The sequence below is a fragment of the Clupea harengus genome, chromosome 4, assembly GCF_900700415.2.
Source record: "Clupea harengus chromosome 4, Ch_v2.0.2, whole genome shotgun sequence".
NCBI lineage: Eukaryota > Metazoa > Chordata > Actinopteri > Clupeiformes > Clupeidae > Clupea > Clupea harengus.
In genome coordinates this window covers 8,785,157-8,809,939 of record NC_045155.1, presented here as the reverse complement: position 1 = coordinate 8,809,939, position 24,783 = coordinate 8,785,157, and the positions used below count along the sequence as shown (strand labels likewise).

Here is a 24,783-nt window from a genome sequence, read left to right as displayed (position 1 = left end):
TTCTCGGTTGAAAACATTTGGCAGGCTTACTGAATTTTATACACCAGAAGCAATCACCCGTGATTTTTTTGCTATTTCGATAACATCAGTAGAGCATTCCACATGCTGATGTCAAATTATGTCTCCACTGTTAGATAATATCTCGTCGATAGAAAAATTATTTGAAAGTCGACCTTTGTCTAAATCCAGGTGTACCTGGCACAGATTTGTTTGCTGCACAGTGATGAGTGGTGATGGAGACCCATAGACAGAAATGTCTCCTCAATGACAATAATAAAAGTTAGATGGAATGGTTTCATACAAAATAGATCATGCACCCAAAGATAAAATTACTCTCATTTTGTATTCTGCCTTGTGGTGTTAGAACCCAATACTAGCTTTCTTTTTCTGCACAACATCAAAGGAGTTGGACAGCAGAGGGTCTCATGTTTTAGAGCAACGGCCTTTCTGTCTGGTGGTGAAGAGTGGCTCTTTGACATTTTGCAAGTAATTGATTTTAAATTACAGGATTGGGTTACAAGACCAACATTTATGGGTGAATAGTGATTTTAGGTTGTTTCGATAGTTGTGTGGAATGTAACCATTTTCTCTGGTCAGTGATATCAATCAAGAACTTTTTAATGTCATAAAGTGGATTATGATGGCAACTGATTTTGTTACTCGGGTAGCCATGCTCTACAGACTCTGGGCAAGTCCAAAAATGTCTTTGTTATTTGTACAAATTATGAAATTGTACTTGTATTTTATGCATTGATTTCTTAATTTTTTCATGCTACTCAATACATTGTTTTAACACCAGTTGTTGTTGGAAAATGTAATTGGCAGAAGTACACTGCAGCATCAGTGACCTCAACCGAACATTTGATCAGATTTGCTGAAGGGTTGAGCGTAATGTGGGAAATATACAATATAAATACGCCTCTGTTAGCCTTGTATATTCAGTCATTTGTGTTTTCGCCTCAGTGAATGAATAGTGATTTGTTTATTTTTTTTGCGTTTGTGTAAGCAAGTGGGTGTGATACTACATACAGACCTTGTAAACTGGACACATTGGGAGTGATGCTAATCGTCTTCAAGTGGAATTCATGCTGAATTAGTGAGAAGATAAAAAAGAATAATATGGAGAAATGGAGAATAATAAAAAATAGGTGTTTAAGTATTTTAGATTAAATAACAATTTAACAAATATGAAATAAAATAATCAAAATGACAAGCCAGTGGTTTAGCAAAATATAATCCAGTGGGCATTACATTTTAATATAGCCTACATTTTTAGTACCCTACTTAAGTGATTTGACATTTTCCATTAAAATCAGTCTTCTCAGACAAAACTGTGTTGCCAAAGTTGATCTTGCTCTTATTTGTTTCCAATGTCTTTTGTCTCAAGCTTATCTGTATCAACAAATTACAAACTTTTAAAGAGACAGGCTTTCACTGTCACGCTTCTTTGGTTTTTACTGCAACATTCAGACCACAAACTGATGCAGAGTGGACCATACTAAACCGTTTTATAACACATTTCCTGTTGGATTAAGTACACGCCACAACGTGTACAAAGTCTGATATGAGCTGATAGGATATCAACTGACCTCTGAAGTGACTGGATAAAGTTATAAAGAAATGCTTCATGGTCTGACAACAAAAAATAATATGCTCTAAAACAGCAAATTAATGCTAGCCTTTTCAAAACAGCCTCATCTTCAAATTCCTATGCTGTTGCTGAAGACATGTAGAGACAAAAAATAGAAATGAAATGTAGCTGAAACATCAGCTTCATTTTCTGTTACTCCTTCCTGTCATTTATCAACAAAGAAGGTAACTCGTGAATCAATCAGAGAGCTTAGAAGAAGACCTATTAATCTAAACATAAAGAACAAGAAAATAAGACAAATGCTTTTTTATGGTATAAAAAATACTACAAATCTAACAATGATGAACAAAGTTGTATCTGTCCAGTCAAGAACCTTGTCAAGTAGCCTAGTTCCACCCTTCCACAGCTTCTGTCTTCAGTCACAGGCAGGAAATAGGAAATTATGTAATTCAGTGGTCAGTTGATTCTTTGGAAACTGATTGTGCTCTAACCACTACTCCTTTAATCAGATGTTATCAAACATTCCAATTTGTTGAAATAAGCTGCCCCATTAAACTAAGACAAAAGTCTGCTCTAGAGAGTTTCAACGAATGTGTTGAAAATTAAAAGACTCCTTTACCACAACTCTTTCAGTTTGGGCATTGGGCGTACATTACACCCATCACAGTGTCATTACTTCCTGATGCTATAGAGAAGGTGTGTGAGCATATCACATATTTCCTTTAGCAACCTATGCCGTTTAAGGGCATGCACAAGGGGGTATTATTCAGCCATAACCTATATTGTGACAGCTCTTTACCATAGCCAGTCCCAAACCTAACTTATTGTTGGAAAACGTAAGTCTGTGTTGTGTCACTAGATCAATCTAGTAAATTGAAAAGCTAATTTGTATCATCAACCATCTAAGAATAGTGCAATGAACGACATTTACTAGAGCCCTATTAGAAATTATCTGCATTTACCCTAGGTCCTAGGACGTTTTTCTACTTGTGGGGGCGTGGCTTGGACCGCTAATGACGCATGTACTCGTTCCACAGTATTCATTGGGGTATCACATTTATTCAACAAGGGATTAATTATAGAAATATAACTTTGAATATAGATGTGGAGGTAGTCCTGGTTGATATATGGGTAGATAAAACTAGAACTAAAATCATCAACTTTTACAGTTTGTATGAGGGGGGAAATGGAAAGGTAATATTATGTGGAGATTTTAATGCTCACAACACTGTGGGAAGGAATAAAAGTGGATGAGAATGGGAGTACTATAGGAATTTATGGATGACAATAAGTTGGTTTGTTTAAATGATGGAAGAGGCACCAGGTTTGATGCGTATCATGGAACAGAGTCTTTATTAGATCTTATGATAGTATCTGATCAGATAGCAGGGGTAAGTCAGTGGGAGGTTAATGGAAATTCTCTTGGCAGTGATCATTATATCATCTGGGTTAGTGTTAGGAATCAAAATGTGTGTTTAGAGGATAATTGGTTTCCAAGATGGAAAATGAGAGAGGCAAACTGGGGGTTATATAACTTTAAGGTGAGTGGTAAGCTGATGGAAATAATATCAGATAGGAGTTGTGATGTTGATGAATTAAACTAAAAAATTACCAATATATTGTGTGAGGCAGCAGAGGAGGTTATTGGTAAATCTTCTGGCATGAGGAAAAGGAAAATGGTACCTTGGTGGTCAGATGACTGCAAGGAAGCGGTTAAATCCAGAAATAAAGCATTCAGAAATGTTAAATCAAATCATTCATATACCAATTTAATGGATTTTAAGAGAGCACAGTCTAAGGTAAAACGAGTTGTAAGAGAGGCTAAAAGGAAGTATTGGTGTGAATTTTGTGGTAAGATAGGGGCAGAAGTTAAAGTGGGTGATGTTTGGAGCATGATTAAAAAGATGGGAGGCATTAGAAGGGAATTATCTATACCTGTGATTAAAGATAATGATGTAGAGGTAGTGACTGATCAAGAGAAAGCTGAGATGCTTGCAAAAGGTTTTGTCAAGGTTCATAGCTCAAAAAACCTAACAGATGAAGAATTATCTTGGAGACTTAAAGTAATGGAGGAAAATAAAGGAATATTAGGAAAACAGGCAAAGAGTGAGAGCGTACTTGATAAGGAGTTTACTTTATTTGAGCTTAAGAGAGCATTAAATGGGGCCAAGAATACTTCACCAGGGAAAGATGGTATATACTACAAAATGATTAAGGAGATAGATGACGTGGCTAAGTATGGAATTTTAAAACTTTATAATAAGATTTGGGAGCAAGGAAAATTGCCTTTGTGTTGGAAACACTCTGTAGTGATTCCAATTGGAAAACCAGGAAAGGACAGAACTGAAGTTAAAAGTTATAGGCCAATTGCATTAACATCTAATTTATGTAAGCTGATTGAAAGAATGATTGTTAGAAGGTTAATGTATGAGGGTGAAAAGAAAGGTCTATTCTCCAACCATCAGAGCGGGTTCCGTAGTGGACGGACTACAATGGACCCTGTTGTATGCATGGAAAATCTAATAAGGAAAGCACAAAATAGCAAGGATTTAGTTTTGGCCACATTATTTGACATAGAAAAGGCATATGATATGCTATGGAAGGAGGGGTTGTTAATGAAGTTGAATAGGATGGGCATTGGTGGGAAGATGTTCAATTGGATCAGGGACTTCTTAAAAGAAAGAACTATAGAAGTAAGAGTTGGGGTTGACTTTTCCAAGACTTATTCTATAGAAAATGGTACACCTCAAGGTAGTGTATGCAGTCCAGTGTTTTTTAACTTAATGATTAATGATATTTTTGATTTAATAGATGATGTAAGAGTAAACAGAGCATTATATGCTGATGATGGAGCCTTGTGGATAAGAGGGCGTAAGATTGGAAACATTACAGCTAAAATGCAACTAGCTATTAACAAGGTAAAGAAATGGGCATTCGAATGGGGTTTTCATTTATCTGTGGAAAAAACTCAAGTCATCTGTTTTTCAAAGAAAAGAATTAATCCTGCTATAGAAATTAAGCTATATGGACAAGTTTTAAAGCAAGTCAATACCATTAGGTACCTGGGAGTGTGGTTTGATGTAACGTTAACGTTTAAGGAACACATTCAGAAGATGATTGAGAAGTGCAAGAAGGGTATTAATGTCTTGAAATGCTTAGCAGGGTACAACTGGGGAGCTTCAGGAACGTCCCTAAAAATAATTTATATTGCTCTGATTAGATCAGTTTTTGATTATGGATGTATTGTGTACAGATCTACGTCACACCTTGACAAACTTGACAGAATGCTGGCTAAAAGTCTCAGAATATGTTGTGGTGCATTTAGAACCTCTCCTGTACCAGCGCTGCAAGTAGAGACAGGAGAAATGCCATTACACCTCAGGCGTCTGAAATTGAGTATGGCTTATTGGGTCAATTTAAAAGGACATAACACATCTCATCCTACTAAGGAGGTCCTTAATGAATGTTGGGAATATGGCAGGTCTCAGATCTGTAGCTTTGAATGGGAAGCTAACAGATTAGCAAGTCAGTTGGAGATAGAGGACATAACATGCAGTAAGACTTTGCCTCTGGCAACAACTTCACCTTGGTTATTTAGTTCCCCTAGGGTGATTATAGAAACTAAAGAAAATGTAGGGCAATATCTAGGGAGTATGTGCTACAATACAACAAAAATATATACAGACGCATCAAAAGATTTTGAGGGTAAGACTGGCATTGGGGTGTATATTCCTGAATCTGGAATATATATTAAAAAGAGGGCTACTGATCAGTTTTTGCAGCTGAAATGGCAGCCATCATAATTGCATTGCAATGGTTAGAAGAGGCTAGGCTCCCTAAAGCAATAATTTGTTCTGACTCAATGTCATCTCTCAATTCTATTCAAAATGGAGAATCAGCATGTAGACAGGATCTATTGAATGAAATAAATCAAATAATATTTGCAATTAATCAACAGGGAAGGACAGTCCAGTTTGTGTGGGTTCCTGCTCATAAAGGTGTTGAAGGGAATGAGGAAGCAGACAAGCTGGAAAAAGAGGCAACGAAAGAAGAGGAGGTTCAATTAAACATTCCACTCAGTAAGTCAGAGATCAAGGTACTCATCAAACAAAAAAATTATACAATGTGGCAGTCTGAATGGAATAAGGAGAAAAAGGGTAGGCATCTTTACAAATTACAACAAGAAATCTTAGGGAAAAGGTGGTTCTACAGAATGAGGATTGGTCACACTGCTCTAAACAGTCATTTATTTATCATGAACAAACATCCATTTGGAAATTGTGAGGTTTGTGGAGTAAGCGAGGATGTAGAACATGTTCTGCTAAATTGTGAAAGATTCTCTAGACAGAGAGAAAAACGGAAAAGGGCGGTTAGTGCAGAAAAAAAAGTTTTCTCCTTGGAAACGTTATTGGGTGAGCCAAGATCAGTAAGTATTACTGGGTCCATATTGCCATTTATCAAAGAAACGCGATTAGGATTTATTTGGTTGTACTGTTTTTGTCATATTATATCTGAACTGCACCTCAGTCCAGTAGATGGCGGTAATGCACGTAGATTGTAAACCGCCATAAAACACTACAGAAGAAGATTGGGGTAGCACAACATTCAGTTTGCTCGGCTCGGAAAGTGAAGGGTAGCTAAGACTTTTAATTGGAGAAATAACATTAGCTTGATGAACTACTGTTTTGGCGGTCGCGATGACTAGACTAACACTAATGTAACTGTGTTTCTACATTACTAACGTTGCGTCATTTAACCTGTTAAAGCTAGCTAAAAGGTGATATCGTTAACCAGTCGTTAGTTGGTTTGCTAAATTAGCCAGTGATTTGAGCCTGTGGCAACTGCATTTTTACTGTATTGTTGCGATATTCATCAATACATTCTCAGTGATATCCAAAGGTCGGTTAAGATCCGCTGCACTGCAGTTCGCACCAATTATTAGTAGGCTATTGTAAAAACGTATCGCATGTATTCCTATCACTAGCTATAGTAGCATCCAGTTTGGCTTTTGTTCGCAGCACTATTCACTAACGTTTCACATTGACATATCGTTGTTGTGCTTGTATCTATTTTTTTTTTTTAGCTAACATTAGTTCTACGTCAAACACTGGTGGCGTTGGGGTATGTGCTTGTCGTGATAACAGTCAGAGTGGGCATATGATTTCATGGTTAGATCCTACCTCCGAGTTCGAAAACAGTGTTTACGACATGACTAGCATTGAAGTACCTGGTCGACAATAAGCACAAATGAGAAAATATCTTTTGAAAATCCACGACCTGTCTAAGTTTTTATGTTTGATGTTTTCATCAGTGTAGGTGTGGTGTCTGAAATGTAGCTGAAACGTTCGAGTACTTAAACTAAGATCTAAAGTGGTCTATTTGCCCTGACTAAGTTAAAGTAGAATATAAACAACAATCCGTGTTGATGTAGACACTAATGGCCGCCCAGCATTTTTTTTTATCTTGTAAACTTTTTCATGCTACATGTAACCTTAATTCCTCGCCATCTTGATCAGACTGTTTTGTTACTCACGCCTCTCTAGAAAACGTCACGTACGAAAACGCAAGGTGCTGAACTTCACGTGTCTCTTCTTCAGACCCAAGAGAGTACAGGACAGGCAGTGGACCTTCAATTTGTGGGAGAACTGGGTAAATGACCTCCAACAGTTTTGAATTTCGACAAGCATCTGTGGAGAAGTAAGGACATGAGTATAATGCTGCTCCCCAAGATCCTGGGATGTGTGTGGATTTTGTGCCTTTTGTCCCCGGAAATACACGGTGAGACGTATTCAGGAACATTCATTGTGTAGGAGGCTATTGTTGAATGTGACTTATGGAAACATGTAGTAGTTCTGTAATGGATGTAAGGCGTAGTATTATCTTTATGATAGGTGTTGGAAAAACATATTTATATTTTTGTATTATTTAGTAGTTTCTCTTGGAATTACTCGCACTTAACATTCAAAAACTATGAAACTGTAAACCTTTTATTTAACTCAAGAAACCCAGCTTACATATATGACTGAATGTATAGGTTGATGATGTGTCAAATTTGACTAGCCATCTTTTACACGAAATACTGTGTCCCTGCACAGCAAATGATCCCTGACAGATGTATTTGTCTATGGTGACCATTAAGGCTTACATTACTGTTCTAGCAGCTTTGAAAGACCACAGTGGTCTGAACTTTCTATGAAATCTTTTCCCACTTGTAGTTTGTGCTTTAACAACTATCTATTAATGTCATAAAGTGGACTATGATGACAACTGATTTTGTAGCCATGCTCTACACAGGGTCTGGGCAAGTCCAAAAATGTCTTCTAAAATTGTATTTGTATTTTATTAATTGATTTATCTGAATATCTATTAATGACAGCTGGACTGGTTTGCTGTTTTAACAGGAATGTGAGGTGTAATGAAAATATGTTCAAAAAAATATTCAAGATTCTGTTTTTCACTTCTCCTCTCCTCTTGCTACAGGACAATGCTCAAAGCCAGACCTCAGTGATAACGTTGTATTGGTTGGTGCCACGTTTGAAGAAGGTTCTTCTGAAAAGCTCAGTTGTGTCCCAGGGTATGCGCCTCTAACAGGGCCGCCAAGAGTAACGTGTCAGGGCGGCAAGTGGAACCCAAATCCACAGGACTTCACGTGCAAAAGTAACTCCATGTTTGAAATGACATCTCCATGTTTGAAATGGTATTAACAAATTGGGTGGATGATGATGATGATGATGATGATGATGATGATGGCGGTAGGCTTAACATGCAGTTATTAACTTGGAAAGTAGGAAGTCAGCTTCCTCTTTGGCATTCTTGCTGTTTATTGAACACAGGTAATTCAACACTGATACTGACACACGTCACACGGGGAATATTACAGTGGGGCATAAACCATAACTGATACTGACATCGCTAACAGAATGACGCATTAACTAAAACCAAAGAGGGAAAACCTCCAGACACTTGAAGTGACAACAAGCTTGAATTAAGCAAGAAAACGCACTCATCCGCCCACTCGGACACAGCATACTGGCACACACATACGTTACTCACGCACACACCCTCTTACATGACACAGAAAAGTGACTACAAGTCTTATCAATTCAGAATGACTAATATATTTGATATGAACTGAGTGAGAATGCCTGTAAACTTGATCAGGAACACACAGCCTTGACTGTTCTACACAGTATTTCCTTTACTCTGAAGTTTGACATGTTCTCTATAAATTGCCCTTGATTACATGGTTAGTTGTTACACAGTGGTAACACAGAGTCCAGTGCTGTTTGTCGTAACCCAGAAGTCACCCAAAAATCTGATTTCTGAATTTCAAAGCGTAAAAGTGATAACAGAATGAAGGAAGATCAGGAAGTTCTAGTTCTAATTCTATTTCTAATGTCCTCATGCTTGTGTGTCGATGGATGTTTTCCAGAAAAATCCTGTGGTAACCCAGGGGATTTGCGTAATGGCGGATATGACACGACAGGAGGAATTGACTTTGGTTCTACTGTCACAGCCATTTGCAATGAGGGGTGAGTGTGGTCCTCTCATTTTCAAGCTCACTATGTCTTGGATGACGAGTTGGTGGCTGTGTGCTTGTCTGTGTGAATGTTCATGCCCCTGCTGGTTTGTAGCTAATAGATTGTCTCTCTTCCGATCTTTCATTTTGTTGTTAGTATTTGGATGTTGGAGGAAGGAAGCGGTGTGTGTGTGTGTGTGTGTGTGTGTGTATATACATACTCCATGCTTAACCTTCATATTTTTCTACATCGGTATTGTTGCATTGTGTTGTATATGCACTCATGGACATCAGTGTGTTAGTCTAAGGCTGTGTATTTGTGTCCTTCGAGGTGCTTTTGTATTATATCATGGGTGCTTGTGTGTGTGTGTGTGTGTGTGTGTGTGCGCGCCTTGCTCTATAGGTACCAGTTGTTTGGAGAAAGCAAAAGATCATGCTTGGCAGATGGGACCTGGGATGGTCAAGAGCCCCGTTGTGAAGGTATGAGACCCTTTTTTCTCCAAGCTGCACTCCAGTCCTTCTGCCCCAAATGTGGCGAGATTAACTTTTCTGCAAGCCTTTTCCCCTCTCCTCTGAGCTTCTTTTTCTCTCTCTTTAGCGGTGAAATGCGGCCGTCCTCCATCAATCGAGAACGGCGGACCGGGGTCAGCCCCAGAGGAACAGTATGACCATGGCAGTGTGGTGCGCTACGTCTGTAATGACGACTACACCTTATTTGGAGAACGTGACTCAATTTGCAAGAATGGGGACTGGACTGAAGCTCCCCGATGCAAAAGTATGTTTGTCACTAGCTTTATAGCTAGCTATATCCCTTGGTCTGCTGGGTACTTGTACTCCATATTACCTTTCTCATGATACATGGAAAGTAGGATACTGAATTTGCCATCATTCTCTGGTCAGAGTTGTGTGTGTTATTCTTTGTGCTCTTGGGGTTGGATAACTAGCTCAACTGAAGTGGTTTTGTAAACAAGTGCTAACAGTTTTATTGGATTGCTATGTACTCTTATACGATATATCCAGTCCTTCCACGCTGTAGCTCTGATGTACCCAACAGGGAGCTGTTTTGTGTCAACATGCTCCCTCTCTGAAGCATTTTATCTCCTGCTATTGAAGACTTTTGAAGTTTTTACAGTTTCCTGTCTACCACTAAATAGTGCAGAAACTGTCAAATAGAATTGCTTGAAATTATTGGATTTACAACCATCCAATGTATAATGTCGAATGTAAACCTCATCATGTTTAAGTGACCATTTTCTATAGCATTCTGACTCAATACTGGACCAATTTGGAGTTTTTGTCCTTAGTAAAAAATCTGGATCTGATCAACTCACCCCTCTAAACTCAGTGTAGCTTTACGGAACCTGATTAACCTGTGTTGTGTGAAGCACAGTGCTGCTCTGTTGTCTGAACTAGTGACCACAGACATGGGAGGCACACCCATGATGGCTGGAAAGTCTTGATTGCTAGCCTTGTCCCTAGCATGTCCCTTCAGGTGTCAGTTGTTGGAATAAGGTTTATGTGTTCCCCAGCATTATGGTTTACACCAGTGGTTCCCAAACTTTTTACAGTCCCGTACCCCTTCAGACATTCACTCTCCAGCTACTTACCCTCCCGTTTTTTTTTCATGTTTGTAACCGCCGCCACGCCCCTTCCCCGTGCACATATTCAGCCTATAACACGTGAAACTGTGAAATTGTCATGGTAGGTCACTAACCTACCTGTAGCTATTTTTGGCAGTGTAATTATTTAGCTGAATATGGGTTTACATGAGTATTTTTGGCATTGTGAGTTGGCTATTCAGACTATTTTAAGATGTCATGTCTATTTATAGCTCAGTTTGAAAATGTAATGGGCTTTTTCACTTTAAAAACGCAAATCCCCGCGTTCCCCCTGAACCACTTTGCGTACCCCTGGGGGTACGCGTACCCCAGTTTGGGAACCAATAGTCTACACCCTCTATGGTCTACACCCATATCTCTATGGTTTAGCCACTGACAAGACGGTGTCTCTCTCCCACAGAGGTGCAGTGCACGAGGCCAGTCATACCAAATGCCAAACGTGTTCAGGGAGGAAGTGGTCCCTATGGCTACAAGGATACCCTCACATACGAATGCAACAAGGGATTCGAGATGGTATCTGGTGAAGCCAGAATAGTCTGTGAGGAGAATGGTTGGTCTTCCACGCCAAAATGTGAAGGTAAACCAAGTGTGAATGTCCAACCGGTTTTACAAATTTTACAAGTTTGCTTGTTTGCGTGTGTAATACCTAACCTTGCATGAATCATGCCAAAGCTTGTCTGTTGTTACACACTCTTGGACTCAAACACACACACCTCCCTCTCTTTCCTCCGTCTTTGTTTAAATCTTGCATTCATCAGGTAGGTGGGGCCATCATCTGTAAGACGCTAGGGGTTTGAGGTTTTTGTTTTTATTAGTAGTATTTTTATTTTGTTTTGTTTTTGGTGCGTGATCACCCTGTGGTCACTGTGTCCTTCTCAGCTCATTATTTCTAAAATTAAATGAGCCCAAATTATCATCTAAATTAGCCTGATTGGCCCAAATCCAGACCAATTATATTACTATTGATTTTTGGCTTGACTTTGATAGATAGTAATAGGAGTGTGTGTGTGTGTGTGTGTGTGTGTGTCTGCTGTAGTGATGTCGTGGTGTAACGTCCTAAGCCTGCTTATACCAATATAGGGATAAGGGAGACATACTCTACATACTCCGCTGTACTCTATATAAGTACGTACTCTGCTGTACTCTATATAAGTACATACGAGTCTAGGATATAGTTTAAGCTGTCAGAATGACACAATAAAGTGATGTGTCAGGCTAGGACATTTCAGTCAAAGATTATAGATAACCTTCCCTTGTGGACACAGTGTTTAATCCACAACTTGAACATTAAGTACAGACAGGTGAGTGTGTACTCGTGTTACAACAGAGAACAGTCATGCACCTAAGATATAGTGGAGCCCTGCCTTATGTTAGAGTGTCTTAAGGTGATCACCTTTTGATCACATGGTCACTTTAAGCAAAGTGAAATCCAAACTTGTTTATTTTCTCTGGCCTCTGGGATCATGTGCTGACCTGCTGTGTTTTGAGGGTGAGGCTCTGCTCTGTGGAAGGGCTGTGATGGAGACTGATAAAAGGCATTTATGAGATTTATATACTTTTGTAGCCGTCCAACCTGCCAAAACCACTCCACGGACACCAGTGAAGGAAACCACCACATCTAAAGGTACAGTCCTTCTGTCAGTTCAGCCCTCAGATAAGCATAAGCATGAGGGGCTCTTGACCAGTTCTGCTGGACATTCCCCCTAATGTTAATCAACTGCTGTCTATAAGACTCTTGATTCATGATATATATACAGTAAATATCACTGCTCGGTTCAGGTTTCGAATGTAAGCCCAGTGTTGGAGACCGTATTCCACTGATACTCCGACATGCTCTTAAATCAGAAAATATCAAATCATCATCTAAATGGCACTAATGGGCTCAAACATGGCAACATTAATTGGCCCCATTTTCGTTTAGATTTTTGACTTGATTTTTTGTATATGATGGTTACATCATACAAGGACAAGGGAGGACCTGCATTCTCTGTCTTCAAGTACAAGTGCCAGGATACAAAAGATAGTCCTCATGTATGACCAGTCCTTCCCTTCATAGGCTAGTCAGGCATGATGGCTCTTGTGTATCCTGTTGTCCTGTGGAGACAGACAAAGAACATTCATGGCATTTTATACTTTTGTAGTGATTCAATCTTCTGCCAAAACTACCCCAAGAGTGTCAACAAAAGCAACCACCACATCTGAAGGTACTGTCCTCTATGCACTGCTTTGCCAGTGCAGCCCTAAGATTCTAAATTGTATATGTCTATAAGGAGAGAGACAGGGAGTATGTCCATCAGACCGTGGTTCAAAGTGATCCAACTGAGAATGTTGTGGTGCATGTGAGGGGTACCAGCTCTGTAATGAAGCTTACAAAGCAGGTGATTTATTTATAAGGGTGCAAACTTGTCACATTTTGGTAAAATTCGCCTTTTTTACTTCAAAATAGGTCATTCACGTGAATCGTGTAGAAAAACAAATTGGTGTAGTCTCATCAAAGTCATCTGTGAGTAGGCAGAACACCTCACCGTGTGCCAGAGGTGGACTGACTGTATGACATACCAGGTGTTTTCCCATTTGGCCCAACGTGCCTTGGGGCGGATATAATTACATTTTTAACTTTTAATTAAAACAAAATGCCCATACAACTGGCCCATAAAGCAGGGTCCGCAGCCCATTGGTTAATTGTCTATATTGACACTGGGCTGGCCCAATCACATCTTTCTAGACGTGGATGCTGCCAAATGTGCAAACATAAGTGATGGAGAAAATTTCCAAGCACTGTTAATTACTTAAGAATATATATATATATATATATATATATATAAAATTATTAGGTGCCACTTAGTCTGCATATGTACAAGAGCATGTTTAGACCAGAGGTGATAAGGGTCGAACTGTGCTTCTTCCAACCTTGTGCAAAACTTCCATCTGTGCCTCAGATGTCAGAATTCCACCACGAGGTTATCCCTACTGAACGCTAAACTTCTGTCTATATAAACCTTGTGCGATGTGTTTATCATGGCTTCACTTTCAGCCTTGTGCTGGGAGTGAGCCCAATTGCAATTGTTGTTTGTCTAATAAATATACTTATATGCAGCTCCGGAGTCCTGAGGTAACTAGGGAGAATTTCCACCTATCAATAAGACATGTTTGCTGCAAGGGCTGCCTTAGCTTCTAAAATACCTGACATTGTGCAGCAACAGTCCACTTGAAGGAAGAGAGGAGCCGGCGTGTGATAGGCATCTTTTTCACCCCGATGGGTTTGCACTCCTGATTATTCAGCTGTTTATTTGGACTTTATTTGGTGCTTGTAATTATTGCAAAAGTTATGCTGTCAGTTGTCATCAACTGAATTATGACAATTATGTGGTAGTATATGGTGCCGTTCGGGTATGTCCTGTGCTGTGCGTTGTGGCAGGCATGGTTATTCACAGTGAGTGCTGTTACTTGTGTGATGGCTGGGACTTTGCTATGCAGTCTCATATAGCTATGTATTGTAATGTGAGTCAAATGGGTTCTTTCTGGGTATGAAACAGTACACAAAGTTCATGGTTTGGTGCATAGATTGGTTTTGGAGTCATAGTTGGGTAAGATGTCAGTGCAGCAGAAAAAGAGAGAAATGCTAAAGAAACGTGTTTTAATGGTGAAAACTCTTAACACTGTCAAACAGAGCAGTTGTATAATTCATCCATATTTGTGACAACTTAAGATCATATTTTGGTTTTGTATAAACTATACTTTGCCCTATATTCCAGTTTAAGGAAATATCTTAAAGTGGGTTAATATACTTAAAACAGCTTTTGTGCTGTACACATGGGATTATCAGTATTAATATGGAATGCCGACATTTAATTAAAGTCTTTCCCCATATAAAGACATAAGAAAGAAACATCTAACTGGGGAAAACTAGGAATGTTTCCCAAATAGCAAGACTTGTTGCTTGTTCAGGAATAAACAAATGCATCAAAAACATTTGGAAAGCCTTTGACATGGCAGCAGTTGGTGACGCATGTTTGAAGATCCTAAAACCTTTGTAGTACATTGAGTTGTTGCATAAAATGTCATACTGTGCGGAATTTGGTGTCCCTTGTTCATTGTCTTGAGTGCGTTGAGCAATGTTAATCTTTGTTTGTTCTCTTGAAGCATTTTATGGTGAGGGCAACAGGAATGAAATCATTTGATTTGACTTTGACCCTTCATCATACATTTATATTGGGCGTCCACCTACATGATAAATGTTTAATTACCTTAATCTCTTTTGCTTGCTTTTTGTGCCCAGCTAACAACAGTACTCGTACTGTCATAAAAACCTAAGAGTCATGCGATTTTAAAAAGCTGACTTGCGGAGATAGAGAGATCTCATGTAAAGTCTGTACTCTCATATGCATGCTCACGCTCAACTCATCCAAAATGTGTGTCTGCTCGCCAGATTGTTTAGCAGGGAACTAACCGTTTTGTTAAGTTGAGTAGAGCCGTCATGCAATTCATGTGATATTTCTCATATTGCAGTATCTGATATTGGACATATTCAGTGCAATACATAATGCCTTAATATCTGATCCTTGCAGACCTCCTGGGCCAAAAAGACTCAGCTCATCGTGCCCATAGTAAGTCTCATTATTTATTTATTAAAAAAACAAAACAATAATTTGTATTTATTCCAGCTTGGGTATATGTCTATGTATTGTACTATGTTATGTAAGGCTAGTCCTGCCTTGAGAGAAGATTAATGTATGACTCTCTCCTCAGGCTCACTGTGGATTGTGTTGGCAGTTGTGCTGGCAGGAATGGCCGGTAAGTGGAATTGCATTTACTGTGGGTAATAGGTACACTCTCTTAGCTCATACGAACCAAATCCAATTTGACTTTCTATAGCAGGATGTGATCCCATACTGTTACACACTGAAATAGCAGGAGATGTCACACTCTAAGCCACATACTGAGCTACAAGCTTTCACGTGTTATTACAGAAATTAGGGAAGGTCCCAGAGCTTTCACGTGTTTTTACAGAAAGGAGGGAAGGTCCCGGAGCTTGGCAGCTAAGCTGTGTTTCCTAGGCGTTTTCCTTTTTCAGCTGAGAGGTCTCCTCGTCCGCAACATAAACAAAACCAACGGAACGGAAAGAAACAAATGTATACATTTGCAGTGTTTCTATTGTTTGGAAATTATAAACCAGCTCATATGGATTTTTGTATACTCTGTCAGCGTCAGCCAAATCTAAGCCTGTTGTCCTGCAAACAAGCCCAAAGCTCTGAAAATAGGCTATACACTGTAGTTGGTTTTCCTTCTTGTAATTATTATTCTATGCTATTGGGAGTGACAATCCATAAGATTTAGTGAGATCCCTGAGACATGAGAAATGTTGAAAATTCCTGAAAACGAGACTTGACGGGTATGGTCCTGGTCCAAAACACACAGTACATGGAGGAAGAGCCAGAAGAAGAATGACAGAGAGTGGAGAGAGTGTCTAATGCTAGCAAATTTTGACCACATCTATTGATTGTCCCATAATTAAATAAAGTCTTCTAAAACAGGTATATGGTTATATTTAATAAGATAGATAAGAAGCTAGGGATGGGCATGAGTAACCTACTTTTATTTTGGTCGTCAGTATCAACGTATAGAGTGATCACGTTCGTAAATTGAGTCAATTTAGTCAGACTTTCTATCGTATATTTCTATCATGCTAGTTATTGCCGAGGAAGGAAACACCCGTGGCTCGTTGCTCCTCGGGTGTGACTGATAGCAGTACATTGTGTTAGCATGACGTGTTGGCCAGCTCTACTCGGGATCACTTCACCGTCTTTATTTCCAAAACTCGCTGCCTGATAACCCAGCACACACATACCACAGAGTATGAATGTGACTGCGAGGTATGCCAAGGCTTTTTTGGTTGGGTGGAATCAAACATTATCTCTGTAGGTCCAGTTTGTTTGCTTATTTCCATGAAGGTTGCACGCTGTGTTCCCATTCTTATCTGGCAACCCAGGGTGTAAAAATGGTCCTACAGAAATGGGGCAAAGGGCAGAATCACACAGGACGTTCTGCTCTGGAACGGACATTTTAAAAGGAGAATAGACTGGCTGTTGCATTGTTGTCGGAGAAGCCAGTATTTCAGTTTGGCATGTTTTCTTAATCTCTGATGACGTTTGTTAATTTTATGATTTAGTACCGAACATTTATTGCATACTGGTCCTTTAATTGGAGACTTGCAGTGATTGGAGCTTTTGAATTGAATGGCAGGTGACCAGAATCTGATGCCATTTCAACTCTCCTTTTCAGCAGTGCTATGTATCTGTTATAAAAGGAAACGGCATGGCAGGTCTCACACCGTGAGCAAATTGTGACACTTCTATATCTGCCAACGTCATCGGTTTCCCCTCAACAAGACTATAGAGGCTTGTTCTAGATCTTATGGTTTGAGCAACTATTTATTTGTTTGTGCTGTGGAGGTCAGGGCTTTTCTTGTTGGCTGTGTCTCTGGTGGCTCTTCATAAGTGTTGGTGCAGTCCTCATATGGTGATGGTGAACGCTGGGCTTTTCCATAGTAGACAGTGGGGCCTGGGTTGGTTTTTCCTGAAAATGTCATTGTGTAACAAACATGACAACTTGTCTTCTCAAAATGAACTCGATATCATTCAACAATGGATGTTACACAACTTTTGGGAAATGCTTGCCAGAGCAGGTATTTAGGTTGCAGTAGGGGGGGGCTGACCGTGGAAGCTGCTACTGGTCTCGCTCTGTGTCACTGTGTGACCACTCCTTCATCTCAGGGTTTCAAAATACTCACACAAGCAGGTCAGATTAGTATTTCTAGGATTAGCAGGCTATCTGGAAACTTTCCAGGTCATTCCCGGATATTAATCCCAGTCAGGTAACTTTCTTAAGGTTTAAGAGTAATATTCCATGACGGCTATCACGCTTGGGTGGGATGCTGATTGATGTTAGTGCCTACACCCTGTTTGTCTGTACTTGTGTAACTAATACTCTTTTCCTTTTCTTTTTTGTTCCTTTGCATTTCCTTTCAGCCCAAAATGGGCAGTTCTCCCTGATCCAGTAAGCTTGTTCTTGTATGTGTGAGTGGGTGAAGAGGACTTGAATTAGGTGTGTCCTGTGAGAAGAATGTATTCTGGGCCGCCCTTCCTCCAAGTCTTGCCAGCTTCTGAGAAACGGTTCTCTCTGAACTCTGAAGCCCTTAAAAGACTACTGCACTACACGGAGGCCTTTTTGATTTTGGCTATCTTTGAGTGCAATCTAATGATCATATTAATGTGTTTTTATGTTTATTTATTTTCAATTGTATTCATTATTTAAAGTGAAGTATTTAAATTGTTATTTTGAAGATGACAAATTACAAAATGGAACTGGAATAATTCAAATGTTTATTAATATGGAAAATGACAGAGATCCAACGCATTTAGCCACTAAACCACTTAGCACATTTTGCACTTGTTGTTTGCACAATAATAAAATTTAGGGTGGGAAAAGTTGAATTAAATTTGTTTAAGCGCTATGCCATATGAAGGAACAGTATTGTGGCCACATGACTGCTTTGGGCAATTTATCTATCTTGCTGCCCCAAGTCAAATTACCAATAAAAGTACTGCTTTCACAAAATCTCGTCTGTTTAGTCAAAGTTGTTTCATTACTGTTTACACAGTGTATACGCATTCTAGAGCCGTAATTCCAATAAACTGGCTCCAGAGTATACGTCTGTCCTAATCTTACAGGTATGTAGTTACAGTGCCTATAGAAAACCATCATATCCAAATACATCAAAGATGCCGAGTGTAACTCATTTTTACACCACTGTGTAAATACAAATTGGCACTACGAGACGCCCTAATGGACAGTGTACACGTGTATTTGTTGACAAGCTGATGAATATGGAACCGGCAAAGACAACGGCAGAAGCCAAAGAAGTATGTAGACTGTAGCTTCTCTGATCAGTGTCCTCCTGGCTCAGTCATTCAGTTTGGACGGATTGCAAGGTGTTGGTGGTGGTGCCATACGCTTACCACTTCTTAATGACGCTCTGAACAGTACTCAGAGGGATAGCTAAAGCCTTTGAATTTTTTTTATAGCCTTCTAACGTGCTTCTGCTTTATTGCAGAGGCCTTTTGAAAGCACTTTCCCAACCATGCTGAATTCTTACTACTAGTAGTGGCATTTTCAAGAAACAGCTGGTTTTAATCTGAAGTAATCAAAACCAAAACAATTTATGTCAGGTTGGGTACTTGGGCTGGTGTTTGATCTGGACTTTGATGATGAGGGTTATAATGTGTACATACAGCTTTAAAATGTAGAATGTAAATTTATTTCCATTTCCAGGGTGTTAAGTGACAAAAGGTAACGTCTTTCACAGGGTATGATGACTGAGAACTGCAGTCCACATTTAACTATAGTTGTCCCCATTATATGTTAATTTGCATCTGGTCAGTGTGATCCCCAAAAGAAAAATGTTTTCAAAAACCACAAAATACCTTTTATTAGCTCTAGTAGTCCCAGTGAACAAAGACTGGAATGATGTTCATACCAATACTAATGTCAATACAGAAGGCACGGTCACAGTTGACTATCAATCCCAAAGTCCTGTTCCACACATAGGGTAAGTCAGTGGTAGAGAGGAGTCTTACAATATACACATGATCAGGCAGGTGTGCATCTTCATGCACATAAGCAGATGTATTTAAATTTGGCATTCCTCTGGGAGTGGGTGTGTGTGGATCTAATAAACGTCAGGTTCTGCTGATTGTACACAACTACTAAGTTAAATGTGTACATGTGCAAGTGTGTGCGTACAAACACACACACAAACTCTTCACTCCTCTCTAGCTAAATCAGGCTCATTAAACAAACTGGAGTTGGCAAGTTCCCCCCAAGGTCAATCAAAAACAAAAAACGCAGTAGTTTTAGTGGCAGACACTAAAATAGGCACATCGTTTACCCTGTAAAGGCACAACCCTCAATCTGACTACTACAGCTACAGCACTGAGGGGGGGAAAGGAAGTGCACCAGGCTCTAGAGGAGAAAGAACGGTATTTGGCACAGAAAAACATCATTACCATCATCTCACATTGACTGCAGTCTGGAACTGTTCCACTGGATTCAAATAGAACTAGCAGTGCAGCTAATATGCGTGATCCTAATTATTGATTGAATCAGGTATTAGCTCACATACTGAATGCGCGTGGTCATGGCAACACCTATACAGATCGTATACAGTTAATCAAATTTGGTACTCGGTGAGGCATGCGATCAGCAATACAGAATCCTACAGAACAACTTAAAGCTAAATGTACCCATGGCAAACATACAAATATTGGCGTTATTTGAACAGGAAGACCTGCAAGGGCCATAGAAGCAAGACGGGCACAAGAGGAAAAAGCAAACAGACACATATTGAGGGAAGCCTCTGGTAGAACAGTGGAAGCATCAGAACAAGAGAAAACTATTCTGAGTAGGGGTCACCAAGGAAGCAGAAGGAGCGGTCAACTTTAAAGGGTCAGACTGAAGCAGTCTCTGACTGCATGCACAGACAAGAGGCATATCTCATCTTCATACGTATAAATTAAATATTCTGACAGTGCATTTTCACATGATATCACAGGATTTACACTGGATGTGTGTACTCTAAAAAAAAAAATACCTTTACATTCAGACACTCTCACACACTAAGACATTAAATATTACTTTGATTGAGGACAAAGGCGAGGAAGAAAGGAGGATCAGGTTGGGGGTCTGGGAATGGAATGATCTACAGGTGGACACTGTTAAAAAACAGATCCTCAAACCAGTTTACAGTCTACAGTCTGTAGCAAAACAACATTCACATATACAGAGAGAGATCCAGGCAGAAAGAACCCGATGCTCAAGAGAGAGACTTACAGAGATGTCTAGAGACAAAGAAACAGAACAAAAGGGAGGTTAGCTTGAGCGGCGCCGCACTGCCTCACTCGCTGAGGGGCACGGAGAGACTGGGCCCCTTGGGGTCCTGGAAGCGGTCCATGGTGCGCAGCTGGGTAAGCATGTGCAGGCCGTAGGTGAGGATGAGCACCATAATCAGGGAGGTGATGAGACCCATCCAGATGCCCGGCGTGAAGAAGGCTGCACAGTCACTGGCGTATGAGAAGTCCCCAGTAACATTGAAGCCTTGAATCTAAGGCAGATAGTGCAGGACATCATTGTACTGCCTAGTTTGTGACTTTGCATATGTGTATGTGTGTGTGTGTAAAAGCAGTTTTACACTTGTACAGTGTATGTTAATAAGGATATATGCGGGTGTGTTAGTGTCATTGCATGCTGGTGGGTGTATTTCAAGCTGTTTGACTTTGTAGGTTTAGGTGTGAGTGTATAGGTGTGTGTGTGTGTGTGTGTGTGTGTGTGTGTGTGTATAGGTTAAGATGTGTGTCTGAGTGTGCAGGTGTGTGCAGTGGCGCTTATACTCTACCTGGAAGTCAGTGAACTGGATCGTCGGGGTATTGTCAGTGACATTGTTGGGCACCAGCAGTGGGTAACGGGTACTGCTGACTGACTGGCAATGGAAGGAGTACTCAGCTGGTGAGTAGATGCCCCTACTGCCGTTAAAGGTGGCCACCTGGCCGTCGTAGACTAGCCTGACCTGCTCCAGCAGTGTCCAATTCCGTGCTGACACAGGGAAGTAACGCTTTGTCATCACAAAGCTGCAGACACAGGAAGTACATGCTGTAAACCTCAATTTAAGTACAGCTATTTATAAAAATGTAAAGCTTATTAATACTATGACATTACACATTTTGGTGCTGAAGACATGAGCTTTAACCATTTAGTTCACAATAATTTGCAGAGCCAAGTTACACACACATACACCTTTATAATTCAGGACTTACGTCAGTGTAAGGCTTGTGAAGTTGAGGACGTTGTTGTAGTTGAGTACAAGGCTGAAACAGACAGATATACAATTACGTCACACAGTTCTGTCTGAAGTCTGCCTGAATGTGTGGCGTGGTGTAGTGGTAAGCGTCATTGCTTTGTACACAAGTTTGATTCCCAAAAGCTGCAGGTTGCCTTGGATAAAAGTGTCTGCTAAATACCTGACCTTTGAAGTCCACCCAAAGAATACAAAAAACTTTGTCCAATATATGTGTTCTTTGTGAATCCATAGAGGTAATTTAAAAAAGACTGTGAACATGTTTGTCTGTACACAAGATTTTTAAAAATGTTCTGTAACACAATATTGCCTATTCTCCCCTAATAAACATCACAATCTGACGGCATGCGCTCATGCATCCTAAATCTGACGCTGTAAATCAATCCTACCCCAAGAGGGTATTCATTTGGGAATTCATGCACCACACTTAACCTCATCAAACCTAACAAGGTGTGGTTGAATAGAACGACTTCTTAAAACCTAAGGACACCAGACACCCTCAGAGAAGGGTATGGGTGCACCTGGTTTTTCAAACTGAAAACACAATGGCGGCCAGGTCTCACACTGAGGAGTTTTCACCGCAAGAGGATCCGGTCAGCGACACTGAGGGGATGAAGGTGAGAGGAGCCAGGTCCAACGTGGTCACCTGGGAGCCCCGCAGGATGCTGACACTCAGGGTGTCTGCCCACAGCAGAATGCAGGGGCCCTGGGTGTTGTTGAACATCACAGGGGGCTTCACTGTCTCTTGTGACTGGAGCAAGGAGCGGCCTACCAGCGGTCCACTGATCACTGAAGAGTCCTCAATCACCTGGGGAGTCAGATGGGGGTACGGAGGAGTGTGATAATGGAAAGGATATGAGGAAGGGTAAGGGAGATTGAGGGCGTCAAAGAGATACGCGTATGCAGAGGAAGGCTAATGGACTGTTATGAGGTAATTTACATATATTATTACAGCATATTTCCTAAAACAGGTGACTAGGTTACTGACTTGAGCAGCAGTGTTTTTAGTGTCAGGGTGAAGGTTGGTATGTTTACTTACCCTTGAGGGCTGGAGGCCAGTGTAGATGGCTGTGAATGGCACATTTCTAGCCTTCATAGTCTCTGCCACTTTGCCTATAATCTCATCTATGCACAGCACAGGCCACATTTACAGGACAGTTCCCAGACTAATATCAATGATTTGCTGTAATACCCATAAAGAGTAGCATAGGACTGTGACTCTACTCACCATTCTTATGTAGCACTTCCTTTGTCTGGCTCCTGCAATAGGGAAACACATATGATTTCCACAGGAGTGGCAACATTATTTGTGTATTTTAAAAGTTCTTTAAATTATTTATTACAGCCACACAATACACACTTAACCCTTACCCTGAGCTGTAAGGCAGACCGATGACCAGCAGGGCGGGGTCAGTGAGCAGGATTTGCTGGGCAAGGCTAGAGGGGTCTGTGTAGAGTGGAGGGGTGCCCAGAGCTTCCTGCAGCAGAGCAGGCACCTCTGCAGCCACACCTCTGGCTAAGCTTGGCAGGACTAGTGGGGAGGAGGCTGCCTTCAAACACGCCTAATTAAAACAAGACATGCAGAAATGGTCGACTTGAGGTAGAGCAGAAAACGAATGGTGGGCTAAGCAACTTCTGATGTGAAGTCGGACTCTGCAGTCCCATCCTCATATTCATGTCAGTTCCTTCTGCACTTAATCATAGACATACTTTTAACTTCTCAATCTGATCACACATACTTTCCAACTGCATTTTGCCCAGTTTGATGAAACATACTTCCAAAGTTGTATCTGGTCACACACACACACACACACACACACACACACACACACACACACACACACAGACAGACAGACAGACAGACAGACAGACAGACAGACAGACAGAGACAGTCCAACAGTCATCTGCTCAGATGCTTCCCATCCCTCATCACATGACAAGGCTCACAGTGTTGTTGACTCACCTGTAGTTTAGGGAATGCTCCATTCTCTTTGTCTCCATAGACACCACCACGCACTGTGAAGTCCTCCATACTCAACTAGTTGGGGAGGGAGGGAGGGGTGTATCAACAAATGAACTCACTTCCCATGGTTTCAATAAACAAGTATCCACAAATGTTTGGAAACAGGATGCAAGCTGACTGCTCACAGGAAAGAGGAAGTGAGCCACTGGAGAGAATGAATGCAGCACTATTTCCAAACCAGAAAATGACACCAAAAGCAACTTTAGAAATAAGATGGGATAAAGAGATACAGAGATGTCCTTACTTTGTCTTGTAGAAATAGCAGAACAGTGTGGGGTGCCGTGGCCAGAGCAGACGTCAGGTACGAGTTTAGTTGCCCTGCAGAGATCATCTTACCAACAGCAGCAGGGTCCAGAGATGCCAGAGCATTGCTGAGAAAGGAAGGCAGTCATAGTTCTGTACGTTAATAAGGTTTACAAGGAAAAACACAAACTATAGTAAAAGTCATGGCAATAATTGTGTACATCTACACAAATAATCAGCAAACGACTGATTCCCGAATACGTTGTCCAGACATATTGTAGGCAACTGTCGGAATATGGCCATCCCAAAATCTGAACACAAAACTCACACTATTCAATTAAGCAAAATGGACAAGGGTACAACTAAACTATTAACATGTTCCAGAAAAATAAAGACTGAGTTATTCAAAACAATTCAACCAACACCTTAGCCATAGCAGCTGACTGTCTGGCTAGTTTGTTGCCTTAAATGCCAACAAGACCCGCCACTTAAAATTTAAATCACTTACCCTTCGCTCGTCCACATAACCAGTGGTACTTGGCCATAACAGCAGCTAATCAATAAACAAGTAAATATTAATGGGGAAAGTGTCCTGAGAGAACTTTGGTTTGACGCGTTCACTTCCGCCATCTTTGCAACCAGTGTCACGTGAACATTAGCAGCAGACAATCATGTGATCCACTTGGTCTCGGGCGTGTTCAAGCTTGTTCTATCTTGCTGCTGCGTTAATATCAGTGTAGAAATGTATTACAATCATTGATTAAAGTAGCAGCGACAAAACCTTCCATATGGGAAGAGAACACAAATTTAGTGCGTTAATTTTATAATCATACTGACTTGGAAAACAACTGAAACTGACAACTGTCTGCTCAAATTCTT

General features: G+C 40.5%; 2 protein-coding genes across 5 annotated transcripts; one reads left to right on the top strand and one right to left on the bottom strand.

Moving 5' to 3' along the window:
- The first annotated feature begins 6,119 nt into the window (after positions 1–6,119).
- On the top strand, positions 6,120–18,346 carry LOC105906869 (zona pellucida sperm-binding protein 3 receptor-like). 4 transcript variants are annotated; one of them, XM_031566049.1, is made up of 12 exons: positions 6,120–6,224; positions 7,135–7,369; positions 8,072–8,248; positions 9,024–9,123; positions 9,514–9,590; positions 9,709–9,885; positions 11,130–11,306; positions 12,294–12,353; positions 12,871–12,933; positions 15,298–15,336; positions 15,479–15,523; positions 17,758–18,346. In XM_031566049.1, the coding sequence occupies exons 2-12, from the start codon at positions 7,297–7,299 to the stop codon at positions 17,787–17,789; spliced, it is 1,020 nt and encodes a 339-aa protein (XP_031421909.1). In that variant the 5' UTR covers positions 6,120–6,224; positions 7,135–7,296; the 3' UTR covers positions 17,790–18,346. The 4 variants fall into 4 exon arrangements, with proteins under 4 accessions (XP_031421909.1, XP_031421911.1, XP_031421912.1 ...); XM_031566050.2 differs by lacking the exon at positions 6,120–6,224 and adding an exon at positions 6,276–6,490; XM_031566051.2 differs by lacking the exon at positions 12,871–12,933.
- On the bottom strand, positions 18,099–24,710 carry atp6ap1b (ATPase H+ transporting accessory protein 1b). The gene is made up of 10 exons (XM_012835109.3): positions 24,413–24,710; positions 23,906–24,032; positions 23,602–23,676; positions 23,010–23,200; positions 22,867–22,898; positions 22,678–22,763; positions 22,202–22,446; positions 21,598–21,648; positions 21,180–21,411; positions 18,099–20,888 (listed from the first exon to the last, which is right to left on the bottom strand). The coding sequence occupies exons 1-10, from the start codon at positions 24,532–24,534 to the stop codon at positions 20,682–20,684; spliced, it is 1,368 nt and encodes a 455-aa protein (XP_012690563.1). The 5' UTR covers positions 24,535–24,710; the 3' UTR covers positions 18,099–20,681.
- Between the last annotated feature and the right edge of the window lie 73 nt (positions 24,711–24,783).

What these genes read in the sequence shown, in the direction of transcription:
- LOC105906869 (XM_031566049.1), top strand. Translation starts at nt 7,297, where the DNA reads ATGAGTATAATGCTGCTCCCCAAGATCCTGGGATGTGTGTGGATTTTG. An exon ending in GGAAACCACCACATCTAAAG is followed by an intron (nt 12,354 to 12,870) that starts GTACAGTCCTTC and finishes ATACTTTTGTAG; the next exon opens with TGATTCAATCTTCTGCCAAA. An exon ending in CTCAGCTCATCGTGCCCATA is followed by an intron (nt 15,337 to 15,478) that starts GTAAGTCTCATT and finishes CTCTCTCCTCAG; the next exon opens with GCTCACTGTGGATTGTGTTG.
- atp6ap1b (XM_012835109.3), bottom strand. Translation starts at nt 24,534, where the DNA reads ATGGCGGAAGTGAACGCGTCAAACCAAAGTTCTCTCAGGACACTTTCC. An exon ending in GTTATGTGGACGAGCGAAGG is followed by an intron (nt 24,033 to 24,412) that starts GTAAGTGATTTA and finishes TTCCTTTCTCAG; the next exon opens with CAATGCTCTGGCATCTCTGG. An exon ending in TGCGGTGAAAACTCCTCAGT is followed by an intron (nt 21,649 to 22,201) that starts GTGAGACCTGGC and finishes TGTCTGTTTCAG; the next exon opens with CCTTGTACTCAACTACAACA.